The sequence below is a fragment of the Poecilia mexicana genome, unplaced genomic scaffold (genome assembly GCF_051168715.1).
Source record: "Poecilia mexicana isolate PSO_F unplaced genomic scaffold, ASM5116871v1 scaffold_17, whole genome shotgun sequence".
In the NCBI taxonomy this organism is placed as follows: Eukaryota; Metazoa; Chordata; class Actinopteri; order Cyprinodontiformes; family Poeciliidae; genus Poecilia; species Poecilia mexicana.
In genome coordinates this window covers 5,376,376-5,398,858 of record NW_028263386.1, presented here as the reverse complement: position 1 = coordinate 5,398,858, position 22,483 = coordinate 5,376,376, and the positions used below count along the sequence as shown (strand labels likewise).

At 36.9% G+C, this 22,483-nt stretch overlaps 1 protein-coding gene across 1 annotated transcript in view; it reads right to left on the bottom strand.

Moving 5' to 3' along the window:
- Positions 1-157: 157 nt before the first annotated feature.
- The window catches only part of LOC106929533 (contactin-associated protein-like 4), a 99,943-nt gene continuing 77,617 nt past the window's right edge, over positions 158-22,483 (bottom strand). Inside the window, exons 18-24 of the mRNA XM_015006550.2 lie at positions 16,374-16,613; positions 12,384-12,608; positions 9,794-9,927; positions 8,367-8,454; positions 5,410-5,628; positions 3,336-3,407; positions 158-2,169 (exon numbers count right to left, since the gene is read on the bottom strand). Of these exons, the coding sequence (XP_014862036.2) occupies positions 1,970-2,169; positions 3,336-3,407; positions 5,410-5,628; positions 8,367-8,454; positions 9,794-9,927; positions 12,384-12,608; positions 16,374-16,613 (1,178 nt within the window). The 3' untranslated portion in view covers positions 158-1,969. The remainder of the gene's footprint in view (positions 2,170-3,335; positions 3,408-5,409; positions 5,629-8,366; positions 8,455-9,793; positions 9,928-12,383; positions 12,609-16,373; positions 16,614-22,483) is intronic.

Below are 22,483 nucleotides of genomic sequence, written 5' to 3'. Positions count from 1 at the left end.
GAATTAGCATTAGCGTCTTGCTAATGATATTTAGCGTTTTAAATGTTTTCTTTCTTGCATATAATTTGGAAAATAATTAGTGAAATTGTGATCTGCACAAAAAAACAACAAAAAAAAACAAATGATGGATGAAAAAGAGACACCAGACCTCCACTGATCTCCTAGCAACCTCATGAAGAGACTTTTTATTAGGTTAATGGACAGTTTTGATAATAAACATTCATTTTTTTGTGCGTTTTTAAAATCCTCCTTTGACCTCATAAAAAGAAAGGGAAATATTTCTGTAATTTGAAATGTTGCCTAAAGAAACATGTTTGTTTGAACTTTTGCTCAGATTTTTTAGGACAGGTGATTCTTGAAGTACTTTAAATCTTAAAGATATAGTTTGATAGCTGAAGTGGGGTTGCTGAGTTAGTAATGAGCAGTAAGTATCCTACCTGCAGTCAGCCGCCACAATGTTAAACTCTCATGAGCTAGTAATGTTAGCAGCTATTTGGAACCAAGCTAACGGCTACTCAGAGGGAAGCTAAGAGCTACATCGATTCAAGCTAACGGCTACTCTCAGGTTAACTCAGCAGGTCTTGACATTTAACAGATTTTTTTTTTTTGCTAAATTCTGTTTAACAACATATTTTTCCCATGTTATAAGTGCAATAATCAATATTAAGGAATTATTTACTTAAAACAAGCTCCTTTATCTTGCTAAAAAGTTACTTGTTAGTTTTGTCTTATTTTAAGTGTGCTAACATATTCACACTAGAAACTAGACAAAAAACACTTAGTAAGATTTTCTAAACTTGGATCACACTAACCGCTGGCTACTGCAGGTAAAATAGTGACTATTCGTAATTACTACACACAACCCCACATGTCCTCTTAAGATATTCAAAAAGGGTTCAAAACATTTGAAGAGTTGACATTGTCATTCCACAAAGCAGCACACACGATAAAAAGGTTTGCATTTGAGCAAACAGCAGCTCAGACGAACTCCTCAAGAACCTGGTTAAAGGTAAAAAAAATCCCTTTACATACGCAAACATTCATTCTCTTCCGACAGAAAAATGCCATGAGCACGACGGAGTATTAAGGCCACACTAAGATCAAATTTAAAAATGACATTAAAAGGATAAAATCTTAACAATTTGAGAATAAAGCTGAAATATTTTGAGAATATTGTCAAAATTATTTTTATTCTTCCACTGTGATATAAATAAGTCAAAATATAGTAAAACTTTAATAACATAAGAATAAATATATAATAACATAAGAATAAATATATAAAATTAGTTTTTTTTATTTAAAATGTTTTCCACTGTGAGATATACAAATTATATAAGTGGAAAAATAATACAAGAATAAAGTTGAAATAATACGAGAATAACGTCATAAAGTTCCTTTTTAAATTAAATTATTTTTGACAGTGTGACATAAACAAATCAAATAAAGCATAATTAAAAATTTTTGGAGATTAAAGTCATAAAATTACTTTATGTAAAAAAAATGTAATATAAACAAATTATTTAATAGAAAATAATAGGAGAATAAAGTGGAAATACTTGAAGTCATATTTCAAGAATGAAGTCTTAATGTTATGACTTTATTTTGATATATTTCAGTTTTATGACTTTATTCTGTAACTGTAAATGTTTTTATTTTCGTCATGTGGCCCTAAAACTCACGTCAGGAACATCACAAACACAGAAGTTAAAACAGCCCATAAAACCACCTTCCACTAATGTTCACATTTACATTTTTTATATTTACAGTTGCTTAAACAAGGATTTGAACAACTCAGCTCCGTATTTACACAATATACAGTAAAGGTCAAAACTGTGTGCTGTTCCGTGTTTTTACGAGTCCATTTTGCATCCATTAAAGAGAGTAAGTGGCTCGTAGTGCAGCGTGAAGTCCGGAGGCGCGGTTCTGTCCGCGGCCTCCTCCTGGATGAACACGGAGCGTCGGCCTCCGCTCACATGAAAAACTCCTTGGCGTTTTCACCAGAGGCGTTTTTCCGGCCCTCAGTCTGGTTGTTGTAGTGGAAATCTTGGCTCTCTTCCTGCTTGGCCGCCTTGACCTCACGACTCCGATACGTCTCTTTTCTCCTGTAGAGGAATCTGGCGGTTATGGCGAAGACGGTAACGATCACAAAGATGGCGACCGCTATGACACCTGCAGGGCAGAGAGCATTCGCAAACACAGAGACGATGTTTGGGTTGTGCAGCCCGGAAACACAGAACCGACAACGTCAGAAAACCTTCATCATTTACGGAATTTATCGATACCGGTTCCATTATCGATTAGAATCCCTCCGTGAAACGGACATTTGAACATGAAACTCAACGAGCCTCGTCTGAAAATATATTCTCATTTCTGAAATATGAATGTAAATGTTAATATGAGAACACAAATAAATTAACTTTGCACCTGAAATTCAAGCATTTTCCAGGACTTCAACACCAGCACAGCTAGTTTGTAGTTATTTTTATGTGTTTCTCATCTGTTTCTACACTTAAAAAAGTTTTTTCATACTTCAGACTTGTGACTTAAAGTGATGTTTCAATAGTTTTGCATTTAAAGCAATAAAATATTTCCTTATTAATTAATTTTTTGTATTTCTTTTACTAGCTTAAATAGCTACCAATTCGATTAATCGATTGTCAGAATATCGATAGATTACTTGAGTGCTAGAATAACTGATGTTTTGAAGTATTTATGTGTGAAAAAAACTGCAAAAGAAGAAATCTCTGACATTTCCACAGCGCTGAAACTCCACATCATGAGTATAAATGCACTGTAATCGTTTTTGTGGTCAATTAAATTTTCAAAGAAAGAAAAGAGAGATATGTTGAGGTTGAAGAGAGGGCAGGCAATTATTCTCCAAATGCATAAAATGTAAAAATCGCCTGAACTCGGCTCATTCTCTGTGAATCCAGCAGTTGGTCTCAGCATGTCGTGGTCAAATCGTCCCTTTTTGCCCTGCAGTCTGTTTCTTCAGCTAACCGTAAGTCAGTTCGCTCATTTCTCCAAGTTTATATTAATTGGAATTCCAGAATAAGTCTGAAATCAATTTCTCTCAGTATCTTTGGTTTTACAGCCCTGAAACATTTGAAGATAACAGAGGAAAAGAAAGAAGCTTCTCCACTCAGCTCAGCTGTAATTAGTTTTGCGCTCTTTGTGTGCCGAGTGCCAAAGTCGCACAGATTCAGTCGATTTTAAGCGACTCGAGTCGAGCGGTCATGGTTCCAACCGAGGCAGAGGAGGAGAAATGAAATGTATTTCTGATGGGATATTTCTCACTGCTGTGGGGAAAGTTTGATAGTTTACGGAGAACCTACCTCCGATTAATGCCGAGTCCGACTTCATGGCGTTCACCAGAGGCTGACCAGAACCAACAGAACCAGACTGGTCTGCAGCAGAGAGACAGTAAAGAAGAGTGACAGATTGTGCTAATAAAACAGCAATATAAAGGCAAACAAGGACTTAATAAAAAAAACAATCGGCTTATAAGTAACAGTAATTTTAAGTACAGTTGATCCCCACCTAGTTGCAATTAAATATTTGCAGATTTTCTTGAGGAACTTGACTTTAAATTAGTTACTTTTCTTTCCAGAGAGCACTTGATCAAACTCTAGTCCATTTTCCTACTAAGTCTGGTTCGCCTGGGGAGGTGTGAATGCAAATCAAACTCTAGTCCATTTTCCTACTAAGTCTGGTTTGCTTGAGGAGGTGTGAATGCAAATCAAACTCTGGTCCGCCTACAAACCTCGGTCTCGGCTCAGTTAAAGTAAACCCTGGTGTAGTTTGAATGAAAATGTGAACGCCAAGCGGACCGGAGACCACTCCAAAGTGGGGAAATGGACTACAGTGCAGGGCATTCTGGGTAAATAATAATAACAAAAAAAACTGTTAGCCTAGCGTTAGCACAGAGCGAGAAATGGCTTGTGGTATTTTCCCAAAGACAAAACAGAAATCCTATAACCACTAAAATCTGACGCTACTCCATTTTTTTGTTTACAGTTTGTGAATTAGGAATTTGCGCTCAGTGTCTTGTTCAGGGGTTTTTCTGTCATTTCCTTCAGTAGTTCTTGGTGCAGCGCCCCCACAGGCGAGGAGGGGAACAGGTTTTGACACAGCAGCAGCTGAAAATCTAACAAATGTTGCAACAATAGAACTGAATCAATCAGACTATCAGGTGGGAAAACTTCCTAAAATATTAAAACGGAAATGCATCTTTTGAAGCTGAGATATTAATTTACTGAGATCTGGAAGGTGTGAAATAACTTTGGTCTTCTGTTGTTTCCTAAACTGCTGTGTACATAGTCTACATTTCTAGATGTGTATCTGACCTGCATGTGTATTTATTGTCTGTTTATGCAGTGACTATTCTATTCTATTCTATTCTATTCTATTCTATTCTATTCTATTCTATTCTATTCTAAGATGGTTTCCAGTGTGTGTACTAATGCCAAAAATTGTTGATCGTGATTGATTTGTAAAAGCAGATAAAGCACCCAGTGGTTGTAAATATGTTTTATAGTTACTGTATTTAAGTTTACATGTATAATTTTAATCCTGTGCCGATTAAAGAACGTCCTAAATACATTCAAGTGCGTCTAGATAAAAATCATTCCAAGCCTGAAAATCTCAAACCTTTTGGGATCAGAGCAGAAAAATCGATGAAAATGTTGTCTAAGAAACATTTGTTTTGTAAATATTAATGTATAGCCCATCTGTTGATAACTTAAACACCATCTGTGAATCAAGAGAGCATAAGGCTGGGCAATTATTTCCAGAACAAGGAGAAAGGGCCTGTGCTTGTTTTTGAATCATATCTGCAGCTGCAGCCTGAGGATAAAAACTCTCCACTGAGCTCCGACCGAGGCCCATCTGCTGGTCAACAGAACCCTGGCCCAAATACGCTTTTTTATGCACAGATCGATCCGTCATCTAGGATTATTTTTAACAAACAGAAAGAAAACTATTTAAATGCAGGCATTTGAGAAAATGAAACACTCTGAACATTAAAGTACATTAAATCAGGCAGGGGGAATCTAATTTATCTTTCTCTGGTTTAACTGGTTTCAACCAGAAAACCTTTCATGTTGCTTGTATGAAACGTAAACAGGTCACAATCCAACTTTCTATTGTTTCTCAAAGCAGATAAGAGATTTTAAGACACACTTTCCTGACAGAAAATGGTGTGGTCACTTATTAGGACACAGAAAAAGACAGAGTGAGAGATTTAACTTTAATGTCAGATTCTCACTGCAGTAAAAGTTGAAGAAACTCACAAAAGTAAATTTCCTGAGTTCCTTCTCACTCTGCAAAATAAAAGTTTCTCTGTTCAAAATGTTTGTTTTTCCTCGATCATATATTAATTGTTTATAACACAGCTGAAGTCAACTTTACCTGACAGGTGGTGCGTGTTCTCAGCTGAGTAGGGATTGGCTGAAGCTGACGAGCCGCAGTTGGACCGGACCAAAGGTCCGAGGACGACGACTGGGCTGGTGTCCGGGTGGAGCAGAGCCGCTTTCAGAGGGCTGATGGAGTTATACCGAACCACAGAAAGACAGCCGGCGAAGCCGAGTGCGCCGAGCCGAGCCAGGTCCGGATCCAAGGAGTCCGAATCTGAGAAGCAATTAATCAATCAAGTCTATTTGGTAACACTTTATTTGAAGGGGGTTGAATAAGACTGTCATGACACTGTCATAAACATGTCATAACACCTGTCATGAACATGAATAAGCCTTCGTGAATATTTATGACTGTCGTCATAAAACGTCATTCGGTAAATTATGACACTTTTAATACAAAGTTGACATTATTCAAAATGTCTTTATGACAACTTGACATTAACCAAGAAATCATTACTGATATAAATTTGTTATAAAAGTATTACTGATTGCACTTTAAAAATCAGGTAACTTTATGTTATTAAAGGTAAAGTTTAAACAGTAATGATTTCCTGGTTAATGTCAAGTTGTCATAACAAAGACATTTTGAATAATGTCAACTTTGTATTAAAAGTGTCATAATTTACCGAATGACGCTTTATGACAACAGTCATAAATATTCATGAAGGCTTATTCATGTTCATGACAGGTGTTATGTCATGTTTATGACAGTGTCATGACAGTCTTATTCAACCCCCTTCAAATAAAGTGTTACCGTTTATTTGTATAGCACATTTCAGCAACCAGGCAGTTCAAAGTGCTTTACATGAGTGTCATCGTTAAAAACATCATATATGCTCAAACCAGGTGGGATTTTAGCTTTGATCTAAAGGAAGTCAGTGTTTCGGCTGTTTTGCGGCTTTCTGGATGTTTATTCCAGATTTGTGGTGCACAGAAGCTGAATGCTGTCTCTCCATGTTTGGTTCTGGGGATGCAGTTTCTCTAGATCTTTTTGCGACATTAGTCCTCTAATCCTGGAGATGTTCTTCAGGTGATATAAGACCGACTTTGTAACTGTCTTTATGTGGCTCTGAAGGTGCAGGTCTGAGTCCATCACTACTACCAGATTTCAGCCTGATCTCTAGTTTCTAGTTATAATAACTGACTCTAGATCGTTCTTCTTTAGGTCCAAAGATAATAACCTTAGTTTTGTTTCTGTTGATAGAAGGCTGATTTTGTAACCGTCTTTATGTCTCTGAAGGTTCAGGACAGAATGCATCTTTCTTTTTAGACAAAGAATTCAAAAAGGTTGTTTGAAAACCCCTTTGGTCTAGTTAATCATGATACGCACAAACATTAGGCTGTCACCGAAGCTCATTGCTTTGTGTTATTACTCACTTCAGCTCATAAAAACATTCAATCCAGCTGACAAGCTGCTAAACATGCAGCTTTAACATCTGCATCCATCACTCCATGGGACAAATCTTCCCTCTCTGCCTTTATCTGTTAATTTCACCGACTCCTTCCTCTCCATCACTCATCTGAACTCCTCACTGCAGCGTAAACAGCAGCTGCTAAAGCCGACACAAACAGCTGCATCAGATGACTGAGAGCTGACTGTTACCTGAACACATCTGCATGCTGATGAGGAAACATTACAGCCGTCTCTCAGCTGTTGCTCTGCTCGCTACATCACGTCTCCTCCAGCCTCCCTGTGTTCCTTCTGGCTCCATTAGTTAGCCTGATGGATGACGAGGCTGGGGGGAAGTGACGGGAAATCCACGTCGCCGCTGCTTTTTCTGATTCTGATTTGACTTTGTACGCGCTCCGGTTTGACAGAGGGGGTTGTGGGTCACATTTTGACATGAAGGGGGTTAAACCCTACAGACAGCACTGGGCTGGGAGGATCGCTACATCAGAGGAGATAAAATTCATACCAGCTGGGGTGACGAAAACACTCTGCAGGCAGATTATTTACAAAATATCATTAGGTCTGTCACTTGCTACAAATGTGCCCAAACTTTTATCAATATTCAGCTGATGTCTAAAAACACAGTGGCACCGTTTCCATTAAAGAGCCAGTATAATGTATTTTCCAGACAAATCAAATATGACTTAAAAGAAATTTGACTTCTTTGTAATTGGGCCTTTATCTCTTTAAAAACTCCAGATAATTCTGAAACTCCACCTTCAGAAAGTCATCACATTAACCCTTTAACAGCATTTTTACCAGCGTTTCATTGAGCAGTAGCTCGTATGATGAACTCGGCAGATGTAAAGTTCCACCAGGTGTTTGCTAATTGCTGCTGGCTAGTCTGAAGGAGCAGAGTGGGGAAGCCGCAAGCGACGGGTGCTCTGTTAAGCAGAAGCTTGTAAGTTTGGAAAATGCAGCTCCGAGGAGGAGGAGCTTTGTCCTCAGAGGCGGGGCTATGTCCACTGAGGCGTTTTGCACAGTTGAATGGTTGCCATGGAGATTAAATGATAATGATAATATTTCTTTTAAGTAAATAAATATGCTGTGATATTTAGTAACAGAAAGTGGACTATAAACAATTTTAAGAAATAGATAATAGAAAAAGAAACTCTTAAAAGACTATTTTAAGATATAACAAAGTTTGACTTCTTGGAAGAGAAATATAAAAAGGACAATTTTCTGCAGAATGAGGTTGAAAACGTTTAGAGGATTTAGGCAACAAAAGCCTAAAATTAAACTAGAATCTGCGTTTCATTGCTCAGCAAAGAGAAACTAGAAGGAAACACAAAACTCATAGAAATGAATTTGTGTGGGTGGATTTTTCTTCACTTTCTGTTTCAACCTCAAACTTTTCTCTTAAATCATCTGGATTAGTCCTGCTGGTAACGTATATATTTACTCTCAGAGCTGAGAGAAAAACAAGGCCAAGCAGCCCAGAGTTTGAGCTGATGAGTCAAACTGTTTTTTAACCAAACGGACCTTCGTCCATCCTGACTTACCCGGCACTCGGCCCAGAACGAGAGACCTGAGGCTGCCGAGTTCTCCAGCGAAGCTCAGGTTGAAGTCCTCTCTGGCGTTACCGTCGATCTGATGGAAAATAAACAGAACAATGCTCAGTATTTATGGTAAAGAAACAGGTGGAAGATAATTTTTATCTGAAAGGAGAGAAAAATTCCTCAAACATGAGGAGCTTTAAAAGTAAATCTGCTGTAGGAGATAATTTTCTCCACAATCATTTCAAGCCTCCTGCTTTCTATTGGAGAGCACTAAAGATAAAAACAATTCACAATGATATAAACGGATAAAAGGGGCTCATATTTCACTGGTTCCTTACAAACGCCATGAATCAGGAGGCTGCACCAGAGCAAGACGAGGTCACCTTCTTATTTATCTCACTGTGTTTATAATTACACACACACACTGGCTGCTGCTTAGATGCATTTCCCCTCGTATATCATCTGAGGTTGTTAACAAGATCGGTGATTCAGTAAGCCCAGATATGATTAGGAAGCTTCATATTTCATGGCTTTCGGCTGCTCTGTCGGAGTTTCTTCCAGGAAGTGACACGTTAGTGCTGAGCGGAGCTTCAGGAATAAAATGCAGCTCGGTTCTCTGTTGGACTTTTGCATAATTTACATGTCCTTCAGATGTGAATCTCACTGCCAAACGAAGGCTGAACAGGTATAACATTAATTAGCTTCACATCTCGTTAACGACGACTCGCCCTCCACCTTAACTGAATGTTAAAAACAGAATGGAAATTCAGTGAAGCAGTTAAACATTTGACAAAAAAATGTAACGATCTGTACAGAACGGTTCAATAAGTTGACTTCACATCTGCAGGTGCAGATGCAGATGGAGGGCAGACAGTTAATATTATGATCGCTACTTTTTATTCTCTATTATGGACAGGATACTGTAGCTTTAATAAAGTTTGCAGTTTCCCATTGCAGTTTTGCCAAATGCACTAATTTTGGTGAAGCTGAAAAAAATAATCTCATTCAAGCACGAAAACTTTCCAGATATTTCACTCTGGAAAGCTGAGATGAACCAAGATTTATAGCACTTCTTCATTTGTTCAACAACAACAATAATATATTTTTAAATAACAGTTAATACTACGCTGCCCTCTCCAGCTGTGCTTTTCACGGAATGATACAACATGACACAAAGCTAATAAAATACCTGTTTTACATGATACCGACCTTTTAAAAAGAAACACTAGTTAGTTTTTAGAAGCCACTGGTCCAAAGAGACGCTGGTTGCGGACCTTTGATCTGGTCCAACTTCTGGTTTCTGGTAAATTATCTCCGTGAAGCTTTGATGTGTTTTGCAGTTTGTGGCGTAGAAGCAGGAAGAGAGGAAGCTCTAGGGATCCAGGTGCTGCTCTGTGTCTGTGCGTTGCACACTAATGAGGCGGTTTTACCTGCATGGCCACGGAGTCGGCCGACCTCCTGATGGTAACGGTGTGCAGCAGCCCGTTGGCCAGCCCCCTCATGCTGCTGCTCAGCACCTCTGCAGCTCTGCCGCCGTCAAGCTTGTACCTCAGCTCCAGCTCATCTTCACAAGCGAGACAAAACAAGGAAACGATTTAAATCTCCAAAACCGGAGATGTTTTCTCCTCTGTGAGAAGGGCGCCTTGTTGTTCTGACAGTCTTTCTGCCAACAGACTAGGATTATGTGTTTAATCTGTTTGATAACTGCTGGATTAGGAGGATATTTTCCTGGATTTATTTCTTCTAAAGTGGAGACTTAACAAAAACGGTTTGGTCATTACTCAGAGCTTTAGCTGGAACCAAATACTTTCAAGACAATATTTCTCTACAACAGTCTTTCTCAAACTGCCCCCTAGTGGTCAGCATGGGACTGCATGTAATGGCAGTTTATTTGCCGTGACTTGAGCTCAAAATGCGATACATAGAGCCAGTTTACGAAATGGCTGTGGTTAAAGATAATAATAATGGATAACTAGCCTAGAATCGGGTAATTCAAAAGAAAAACAGAAAGAAAACAACGTCAGAAATACTTATAAGATTGGAGGAAACCAAGTCAGACCTGCTGAGAGTTTTGATCTGTCGTTCATGAACAATTCGATTCTTTTGAACGAGTCTCAGTTGGTGAGAACTATTCTTTAGTTTTATATGACTGATCCCGTGTTAGGAGCTATTGTAATTTTTATTTAAATCAAAATTATTTAATTGGTGATTAAATACAATTGACAGAAATGTGTGGATAATTTTTATACTTAATAGAGCAGAAGAAGATTTTTGTTTCTGCCAAAGCCAGTCAAGTTTACCTTCCTCTTACTATGCAAATGGTCCTAAAACATTATTAAGGCACACGACACAACTTCTTTTTTGATTTCCATGTGTTTGACATCATTGCAAAACTTTCAGAATCTGGAAACGTCCCAGACGTGTTCATGGTTTTGGTCACATTTACCAAGCAGCATAAGTGCATTAAGAGACTAATATTCTAACTTCAGGTATATGAAGATGTCGTGTTATTGTTTGTTAAATAGGTTAAGTGGTTCTCTGCCTGAAAAATATTAGGTAATGATCAACCTACCTGATGTTGCTACATTAATTTAAAATAAAAAGATAATCAGTAAAACTCTTGTTTGAGCTCCAGCGGTTTTATCTGTAGTCTTGGTTATCTAAGGGCAAAACAAGGAAAAAGCTCCTAATTGGTTGTTTTACTTTTAGGATGTCAGCACAAAAGCGTAATGCTTCACTTCCTATCAGCTTCCTTAAGTCATTAACAGCAGGAAAAATCCATTAACAGCAAATCAAGCTGCAAACTGCCGTCCGTGTTAGATTCCTGAATAATGAGAGGCTGAAGTTCAACTTCTGGACATATTTTGCAGATAAAACAAGCTTCCAGTCATTTCTTTAAGTGGCTTCTCTTTTCTGCAGAGTTTGACTTCATGAAAAAAGACCAATAACAGTTTCTATGAAATATGTGAACTAAACATTTGTTTTCTAAAGTTTACAGGTTACTGTCAGAACGTTACAAAGGAAAGAAAATCACACAAAACAGCAAAAACAAGTTACTTTTTAAGAACCTAAAAGTTACTTTCTAGAGATGATAGGTTACTTTCCAGACTGCACTTATTTCTGTAAAAATCCAGGTTATAGTTTGGAATTTGCCATGTTTTTATATGTTTAGTTTTACGTATTTCCCAGAACTTTCCCAGAACTTCATGCTTGCTTTGAAGAGGTTTTCAGGGCTACACAATTTTCAAGAATTTACCTAATATTTTTAACAATTAAAATAGTAATTTCTGGTACCCAAAGGCTAGTTTTAAGGTTAACTCTACATAATGTATACGTAATTTTCAAGAATATCCAGGTTACTTTCTGGAACTGACCCAAAATAGGAAAGTTATCTTAAAAGTACAAACCAATTTTCAGAACTTTTCTCAAAATTGAAAGAAAATGCAAATATTTAGCAAGTACACATAAACTGCATTACATTCACAGAATCTACAAGCCCGGAAATTACAGAATCCATTCTGAAATTTACTTTAGAAGATTTACACTTTATGTTTCATTATTTACAGGCGGTTTTCTAAAACCTACAGATACTTTGCAGCTACTCGCAGGTCTTATTATCACAGACAACATTAAAAATACACAGTGTAAATAAGTACAAATACTTACAGGTTACTTTTACAGAACTTGAAAGCAGCTTATAAGTTACTTTCACTGGAGTTCAAGTTTACAAATTATTTTTTGATAAGTTGTTCTTCATTTATTTCATTCTCCAGAAAGAAAACTCACTTATAGAGTCAAAAGTAATAAAAACAACATGAAGGAAATCCTTCAGACTTTCCAGTAACATTCTTTAATTAAATTTTATTTACTGCTTAACAGATTTAATGAAGATTATGTTTAAATGCCAAATATTTATAAATAAAGATGTATTTAATTTATGATGTAACAATTTATTCACTGTATAACTTCATTTTATCCTTGACATTCGACCCTCTGCTGGAATGACCTCCTGACCCGTACCGTGCCTGTTGATGAGCAGAGCTAGATACTGGTTGAAGTGGGAGCCGACGTGGAGCAGCAGCGCCGGACTCTGAGTCGTCCTGAAGCTCAGAGAGACGTTTTCTCCTCTGGGAAGCGGGTCAGAGTAGATGGAGGAGGGCAGGTCGCTGCCGTTTCTGCTCAGCTCGTCGAGCTCTTTGAAGGCGTAGCTGATCGACGTCCCAGATTTAAAGTCGGCTGACACCTCTGGAAGAGAGAGAGAGGAGATCCCTTCAGAGCGAGGTGTCTGGTTTCCTGATGCCTCACAGAAAAACAGCCAGCTCAATGTCAGATTTTATTTCAACATGTGAAGATTAATGTTTGATGTTTAACGGAGACCCATTATGCAAAATTCACAAGTTGGAGGTTTTTATACTTCTTTTTGGGTCTCAATGGCTTCTAAAACAACATCCCAAGTATCTAAAAAGATAAATCCAGCTGATTTTTGGTATTTTCAAAAACCTCCCAATTGCTAAGTCACACTGAGTTGTTACCTAGCAACCCCAGTGAAGTTCCGCCCGTTACCTAGCAACCCAAGTTGAGCTCAAGCACGTTTGGTCACCTGGTTTTACCAGTTTACATATGCAGCTAGAAATGACAAGTGTTTTGTTGTTGACTTACCATTCAGAAATAGTTTACTGCATTCTTGTTGGTCGTGCAGGAGGCTACACTTCTGCTTTTCAAAGATGTACGGTTGTATATTTGTGTGTCTGTTTGCAGACATTTTTTTCATGATTCATATCCAAGGAGTTTCTGGTTTTTTGATCCTGCCTGTTTTTGACCACTGCTTTTGCTAGTCCTTACTGCCTGGAGAAGAGTTCTGACCTCCTGTTGCTGAACCTTGCCTGCCTCTGACCCTTCCTCCAGTCCACTGAATATTCGATTTTCCTTGCCCTGACCCTTGACCGTTTTGACTTCTGAGCCTCTGGTTGGTGGATATTTGTCCCATTGTCCACCCAACCCTCCCAAGGCTGGATTCACGGCCCCTGTGGATCCCCATTCCTGACCCACCAGTGTGACCACACCCTGCAGAACCCCTTCAGCACCATCTCATTATTTATAATAAAATGTGTCACTTGTCTTGGCTGCATTTTGGGTTCTGGCTGGTTTTATTTAAACGTTACAAAAATCTCTTTATTTATGAATGATTTCATTCAAAAATTGTAATGAACATGTTTTGTATTGATCAAAGACGCATCACCACCTGTAACAGGTCAAATTTAATTTAGATTTTTATCCATATCCCTCTTAACTAATAGGAGAAAAGTTAATTTTCCAGGATTTTCAGAAGTGGTGTTCCTCCTGCGAAACGTTTAGCTGAGGTATTGCTGACATTTTGAGAACAGGTTTAATAACTTCAGTGTCTCTGACTCATTGTTCAGTGCTGTTATTTAGCCTCTAATTTACAGCTCAGTCCAGGCAGTAATTAAACGTAAATGAACTAAAAAGGTCATGTTGTTTATTAGATTTTTAAAAACCTCTCTCGCGCTTGCTAAGGGTGACTTTATACACGACCCTTTAACACATGTGGAGTCGGTGCCATGTGGATTCAGTTGTTCTAATATGATTTGAAATATGAAATATGGTTTTGTAATCATATTTTCTTCAGACTTCCATTTCTAAATAAGGACACTGGGGCCTGCAGGTATATGTCGAAATAAAACCAAAGAATAAAATGAACATTTAGTTTAAAAATAATCCATTTAAAGTCATTGAACAGAATACAGCATGAAATTAATTAATTGCGTCCATGTTCAACGTTTACACTCGCACTTGAATATGGCTGCAAACAGATTTGAAATTATACAGCCGTACTTGTTAGAAAAGCAGAAGTGGAGCCTTCTGCACAAACAAGAATGCAGAAAGCAGTTTCTAGATGCTACATATAAATATACAACTTTTACACTTGCACTTGAAAATGGCTGCAGACATGTAGCATCTAGAAACTGCTTTTTGCATTCTAGTTGGTTGTGCAGAAGGCTCCACTTCTGCTTTTCTAACATGTATGGTAGTGTGCATGTACAGCCATTTTCACATATGAGTGTAAATGTTGAGTTAGGGGGCGTGGTCAGCAGCAATTTATTTGGATTTAAAGTGATAGAGACCCAAGAACATCTCAAAATAGGCAGAATTGACTAAAATCACATCATCTAAGAATGATTTCATGCAAAAAATATGATAAGTTTTGTATCTCATAGATCCTATGCTAAGATGTTCAAGGAGGTATAACAGGTCAGCTTTAACACAGCAAGGTTTGATTAATATCTTTTTGCCCTTAGTAATGAAAGCTGAAACCATTGCATAAAAACTACCCATTAAATGTCTGATATAACATTCAGTTTGACGATCTGAGACATATACGTTTGACAAAAAGCCAAAATAGTGTAAGCAGTTTAATGCAGCTTGTAGAAATACGATGTGTGACAGTTGAGTGAAAGAAAAGTTTTCTTAAGGCTATTTGAAGGCTATTTAAACATAAAACTGTTTTTTCTTTGTGAAATATTAAGCAGTGAGTGCGTCAGCGTGACTCACACACAGTGTGCATCAGCATGCAGTGGGAGATGAATACAGCATGTCAATAGTCGGTGGGCGGGGGGGTTAAGAGGGTCCTTTTAAAGCGCAGAGACGGCTCGACTCTCAAGTTAAAGGATTTACAGACGGTCAGGATAACAATGCATTGTTATTCTCTTTGTTCTCAGTGGGTGTAGCATCAGAGACGCACCACCACCCACCTTCTGAAACAGAGGTGAAGTCGACCAAAAATCTGTTCTGAGCTCCAACCAGTTGGCTGGTTATGGTTTTCACACGTTTCTTCTATTCAGAGAATCTGTGTTAATTCATTCGGCCTAACAGACGTGGAGTCGAAGCTTTAAGAGGAATTTTATGAGTTTTTTTCCTCAGGAGATAAATGCCAAATTAGTGCAAAAAATAAATAAAAAAATCAATCAATTAGATTATTATCGAAAAGCTCATTTATTTCAGTAACTCCATCATTAAGTAAAACATAAATTGTTTAAACACAGATTAATAATTTCATGTCTTTATTACAGTTAGTTATGATCCACTGGGGCGCGGCTAAATAAAAAGTTACACTCATCATAAAAATTACTTCTAATAGTGAAGAGCAACATTTACACAGAATTTAGCAGAAGCTAATGCTGAAGCGCGAACTTCAATTCAAATTATATCTGCCTTTGAAAGACTACAACCCTCGAGTACCAACGTCATTTTGACTTCATAATGTACATGTATTCATGTTGATATCATGTTTTCTACTGTCCCTGTTTTAGTTTATTCCTGTATGTTTCTTTTTTGAAATGAAGTTATTGGATGGAATAATGGGGAGAGAACATGAAGAGAGGAAATGGAACTGCTGCATTAGCATTCTTCACTCCCTTCACAATAAGAGCATAAATATGAATATCTAATTTCTTAAAGAGTTTTTAACAGCTGATAACCAAAACATCAATGCAAAAATGTTGACGTTTATTCAACTGACAGTTTACAAAACAGCCAAATAAATTAGCACTTTATGTTTTCAAAGTTAGCATAAGTGCTAAAGAGCTAAATGAAAAATTAGCTCTGTTAATTCACTTTAGCGAATTAGCTGAATTTATGATTTTGTGCTTAAAGCTAATGAATTATAATATTACCTAAGGAAAAAAAAAACATTTTAATACAGACAAGTGGGCTTAATGTATGTTTAAGACCTGCTTAAAATTATTTTCAAAATTTTAATCTGACAAAATGAGCCTCACCAGAAAGCATTTTCTAATTTATTGAATATGACTGTGAAAATCTTATAGCTTTGCTTGGGGCCATGTATATCTAAAAATATCTAATATAAATAAATATATCAGATTTGCAAGGAAGTACATGTACTTTAGCACAGATATCACATATCCAAAGCATTATCTGCAAGCAGTTCACCCCCGGTACGATGTAACTTATTATGAATACACAGATTTATACCTGTCTGGCAGAAGACTCCAGTGTAAGCCGACAGGCTGCAGTCGCAGTGGAAGCCAGTGGCTCTCTCCACACAGCGGCCCTGGTTCTGGCACAGCGAGCCGTAGCTGCTGCAGTGACCCGGGCAGCCGGGCCGAACGCCGGGCGTCATCTCTGCCCTCTCCTCCAGGTCCAGAGTAACACCGTTCAGCTGCAGAGCGCGGATGCAGCCTCTGAAACCCCTCTGCCTGGACGCCGTGCCTCCTGCAAACAAAAAATAATCAGAAAATAAAACTACAGGTTGTTGAAATTAAAGATACAGCAGACCAACGTCTACACTCAGATGTTTCTGTGGAATTCAACTCAAAATTATTTGCGGTAAATTCGCCTATACGTGGATTTTTTTCATAAGTTGCGTTTCCATCAACAAGATAATTGCACAATTTAATATTTCGAAAAATTTTTTGCTTAAGGGAATGTTGACAAAAATTTCCGTGCTACGATGAGGTGGTTTTTTGGCCGGATCAAAATTGGCTTATTTTGCAAAACTGCTATGGAAACACCTGAGTCACATGACAACCAGATGTTGCTGCTGGCGCAAACCACAAAGAAGTCAACAGGAAGTAGTAGGAGGATGATGGTGTGGCACGGTTTTTAATAATTTATCACGTGTACAAACTTATTAAATGATTTTAATTTCATTTCTTATTTATTGAAAACGCAGCAATTGAGAAAGTTCCACAACAACAGTGGAATATTGACAAATTTCACACAAATTGTGGAAAAGAAACACAGCTACAAAGTATAAAGTTGAACTACTTAGACGGAAAGACGCAAGTGGCTAGTGTTTGCAAAGCAGCCAATCCAGAAGCTGCATTCGTTTCCTTGCAGCTGATTGGCTGTATGATTAAAAACAGAGATAAAGAAAACTGTAAGGAAAATCCCCCAAAACATTAAGAGACTTTCAGTAAGCCTAAAAGAAAGTCTTTTAAGCAAAATAAGACGGTAATGGTTGAAGAGTTTTGCACAGTACTGCATGTTATCCAAGTGAATAAAATAAAAATGTGCCCTTGCTTTTATTTGAGCACATTCAAAGAAGCATCAAACCTTCACAGATTCGTCAATAAATGCAAAAAGAAGCAGACTTTGTTTCTGCTTTGTTTGCAAAAGCGACTCAAAAAGTTTAATTTTGCACAGAGAAAAACTTTTGCAGCTGAAAATGTAGCAATCAGAAAAGTGAGGAAGTTTTCCTTTTCATTCAGACGAGTTTCTGTTGTTGTCGTTGTTCAAACATGGCAACCTTTCAAAGCAGAGATCAGGAGCTCAAGCTTTTATTGTCCTGGAAGTACAAACTCATGAAGCAGCTGTTTGCTCCCTGAGTTTCAACATGACAGCTTCTTATTTTCACACCAATAAATCACAGAGAGACTCTCCCCCAGTCTGCGCTCTGATATTACTCATAAATTATTAAAGCAGCAAAGCTACAGACAGAAAACCTCCTTCGACGTCCGTCTGACAAAACACAATGAAAGCAGTTGTCCTGTATTAGAAAATGACCAGCATTAATGCATGGGAGGATAAATCGTTGAGACTCTGATCCTCTTTAATGTGCACCGATCAGGCTTCTTATGCAAATATCAACACAATTTAATCACTGTCAGAATCACAGCTACCGTTATCCAGCTTTCTGCATAATTATTCAGATGATTAAGCTGCAAATTCACCTGTTCACTCTCACTGTTCCCAGAAGAGCAACTAACACAGTTTCTAACACCTGCAAGAAAATGCATATTTACAGATTTAATGAAGAATTTCTTTCAGTTCTAGTGTTCAACATACCAGTATATAAAATAAATAACAATCTGGCTTTAAAGGGTTTTAAATTAATTTACATTTTTCATTTAGATGTTTAAAAATAATGTTTTTATGGTCTTGCTGAAACAACACAATGCTATGACATCAGTAGGTTCAATGCAAATATGCACAAAAACTTTTTTGATATTCTGCTAATGTTGGAAAAAAGAAAAACAATTTCAAAATTGTAATGTTGCCATTAAACAAATGTAATTTAAATCACACGTGAATACGTTCGTCCATGAAGTAATTAATTAAAAATCAACCTTAGAGTGACAAACTCAATTTTTGATGAACTGTGCGATGGTTTGCGACCCCTAGTGGAGGAGGCCGGTTACTACAAATTAACGTTTTGCTGTTGATGCAAAAGTAAAGTTTTCTGTTGGACTTTGGTGAAATACACAAAATCATTCTGGCACAAAAACTTCTTATCAAAATGTGATTTCTTTTCCCCTGTAATTGGCATGTGGCCATTACATTTTCAGTATGTAGCTCTTAAAAGTATACTTCATTTTTATTTGTTAAAATCATCATTATTTAGCATCATATTTAACAGCAGATACTAAAGGATGATTGACAACGCTAAGACACTCCTCCTTGCTCTGATTGGTTGTTTTTGATGCTTTTGCAGACGGCAATAGCAGCTCAGGGAAAAGAAGGAGACACATTTTTTCACAGATTATGTGTCTCATATTATTGTAAAAGTTAAAGTTAAAGATTGTAAAAGTTAAAGACTTTTACAAGAGAATCTTTCTTATAATTCCAATTGGCACAATTTTATAGTCAATGGAGACACAGCTAGACAAATTTAATTACACATAAGTGGTTTGAATGGCTGCAAATAAACCAACCTTTCAATTTTTAAAGGGAAAGTTTTATGTTTTATGTATTTTTGTTATCTTTACATCATGTATTTTCCTCATCAAAAACATAGCAGGAGTTTTGTCTTGATTCTTTCATGCATGTTTTAGGAATCTTTTAATCTTTTGTGGCAACCATTCAATATGACCAAACATTTATTTCCACAAAGAATGAAGAAACAATGTTGTGAAGAGTAAAAGCTTCTTAAAGAGACAGATACCCAATTTCTAGGTGCTAAATTGCAAAGTCAAATTTCTTTTAAATTATGTTTTGTATGTATTTCTACAACAACTGAAGATAATATTGCTACAAAATGGCACTTAGTGGTTGGAAAATATGTAATAGCGTCCCTTTATGCCTCATAGCCTCCTGACTACCAGGAAAAAAAATATTGTCCAATCACCATTTTTTTTAATCCCACAGTCTTTGTAAGGTAATTAGAATATTTATGCACTTATTTTGTCTCTTCCCATAAAATGTTTTATTACTGTTGAATGCCATTTTTATGAATTAGAAAAAGGTACGTGCAAAAGTCCCACCCCTTCACATGTGGTATCATTGAAAAGCCCTAAATGTCCTCTCCAGATACCAAAAGGAATTAATTCAGTAGAATGCAGGGGGTGGGAGATATTCAAGTTTAGAAATGTCCTCTACAGAGGACAAAAATGAACTACTGGTAGTCATATATGTTTTACCTAATGTAGAAATTAAAATGGAAGATTTAATAAACAAGTCCTCTGATATACATTACTATATGTATAGATCTGTACATATAGTAATGTATATCACATTACTATATGTATATATCTATACATATAGTAATGTGATATACATTACTATATGACTTTTTCAGCTTTTTGGACCATAAAACATCAACCTGAGGCTCATTTATTTGCATATACAGGTGGATTTCTACATTAAGATGACGTTTCTGGTGCATCAGTAGGAAAAGTGGGGGAATGACAGAAATCTTTATGCTATTTTAGATATTTTTTCTGTGAAAATTAAAGGATAGCACATGGCTGGCTAACTGCCTTGGAGTGTCTTTTACATTAAAATGGTTTATTTTGGATTTCATCAAGAAAAACTGAGATATAAAAAATCATTGAAAATCAACCCTGAGGCTGAACATATCAGATGTCTGCAGATGATTGTAGTTAGCATCAGATCACAGCCGCAGCAGCGTTTTTGTTGAACGTGTGCAATTTCATCAATAACCGCATACCTTTTAATGCAGCTGCTCGTATTTCATACAACAATCCACTCGAGGAAACTGCAGGGCTTTGAAGCCTCAGAAACTCTTCCCTTGACCTTGTTATGTTGTTCAAGAACCAAGAAATATCTCATCTCATTTTCTGTCGGTAAGAAACCTTTTAGCAGAGCCGAGAGGATAAACGTGTGATTAAATGTAGCGCCAACGATTTCAGTCAGTCTGCACACATTAGCGGACGATCAAACCAAATATCTGTTAGTAAAATTTAAATGACAGCGACAATAGTGAATATGCAGCTGAAAGAAGGAGTTTAAGGCCAAGAAGCATTGTGGGAATAAAGCAAAGCAGAGAGAGGAGTGAAGGAAATACAGATAAAACGTCTGTGAGTGATCAAAGCTGCAGTTCTCGACAGACAGAGATAACCGCGTCTGCAGTGGGAGCACATTTGTTATTATGAAGGATGAAATTAAAGTTGGTAGATATAAATAACCAGCTGATTAATAACACTGTGCACCAATCTGAGGGCTGAATAACATAAATAAAAGATTAAAAACAATAGTTATCTTTGAAAATGTTGCTTATTTTTATGCAGTTTTTGATTAAAATGTGATTCATTGCATTTTAATTAATTACAGACTCTGAAAATGACTTGATTGAAAATTTTAATCAAGTCCCACCATAAAAACCTAGTTTGTAGAAATATTTTACACAGAACTCATCAAGTGGAACAAATTTAGCTTAAGCTGGTCCAAAATCTGTAAAAACAAAATCTTTTATTAAGCACCTTTACCTGTAAATTTAATAATCAGTTAATGCAAAACTTTGTCAAATAATCTACAAGTGACGAAGCGTTCTCAAAAAGAATGCTAAGTTACTGCATTTTAGCCAATAATTATTAGTTTATTTGCATTTTTAATATACTTCTAATTTTGTATAAAAAATGCTTAAGTGATTAAATAAAAATCCTGCAAATTGTGCCAATTTTTTATTTGATTAACTAGCATGTTAAGCTTAAGATTCCCAGAATTTGATGTGTTTAGTCTTTTTTAAAAAACATAAACTCTATAAAACATTTAAAACACCAAATCAAAGCTGGAGGATTGCTTGGAAAGCTTTACAGTGGAAACAACGCTGAGCTCATTTCTTATTGCGGCAGATTTTAGCACCAATCAGAAGCAGCGGTGGGACGTTGGTTATGAATCCATGCAAGGCAATAACACGGCTTATTAATCAAAACAATAGACTACAGCGCCATGTAAAGCAGAGGAGGATTATGGCCTATAAATACAGCTGATGAATAAACACAAGAAGACACAGCATCTTATAACTCAAACAATGGAACAGTTTGCAGTCTTGTAAATACAACTCATGTACTGAAATATCTTTAAATGACAGCATTAAGGAGGCCGAACTTAAATAACCTAGCATTTAGTTTTACATAATTCATGTCAGTGGGGAGGAACAGCCTGCAGATTAATTAGCTGCACAGAGAGAAATGCCTGTTCTCCCAGGAACGGCTTGTTTAGCAGGACAGTTAATTCAATGTGAGTCTTTTTTTGGTAAAACAGAAACTAAGTTGTTTTAGAAAAGAAGGAGATTTTGGAGATTTTGCAGTTCGTGTCTTTGGAAACATTTAGTGAAGCCGTACAACGTGCAACTTATGTTTAACTTTTTTGGGGTGGATTTGCTCAGAACAGGAAAAGTTCAGTGCTCTTCATTTAATGAAAACAATAAAAGTACTTAAGAGAACCAACCCTTACAATATGGACTGAAATTTGTAGTTGCAAAATGACAAAATGAGAAAAAAAAAATCAAGGGGAGAGAATATTTTAGCAAAGCTCTCCATATCCAGGGCCTCCATATGTCTTCATGTTCATCTGGACTCAACTTCCCAGCATTCCCAGCCTGGTCTTAACCACTGCTAATGGAGGAACTGTAAAACTTTATGCAATGTTCTTCTCACATGCAAAACAGAAGGGATTTTCAGGCACTTAACCAAATTTTAGGAACTGAATTAAGAGTTTGGCTTTCAGTAAAGTTCAAACCATTTTACTAAACTTTATTAGCCTGTACTAATTTTAAATAATCTTGTTTCCACAGATGAGAATTCAATCAACTCAAATGTTTATAAGTGGAGGATTGAACAACTTTTGGTGAAGTAGGAATGTAATAAAATGAAACCCAAACAGTCTCATGTTAGCCCAGC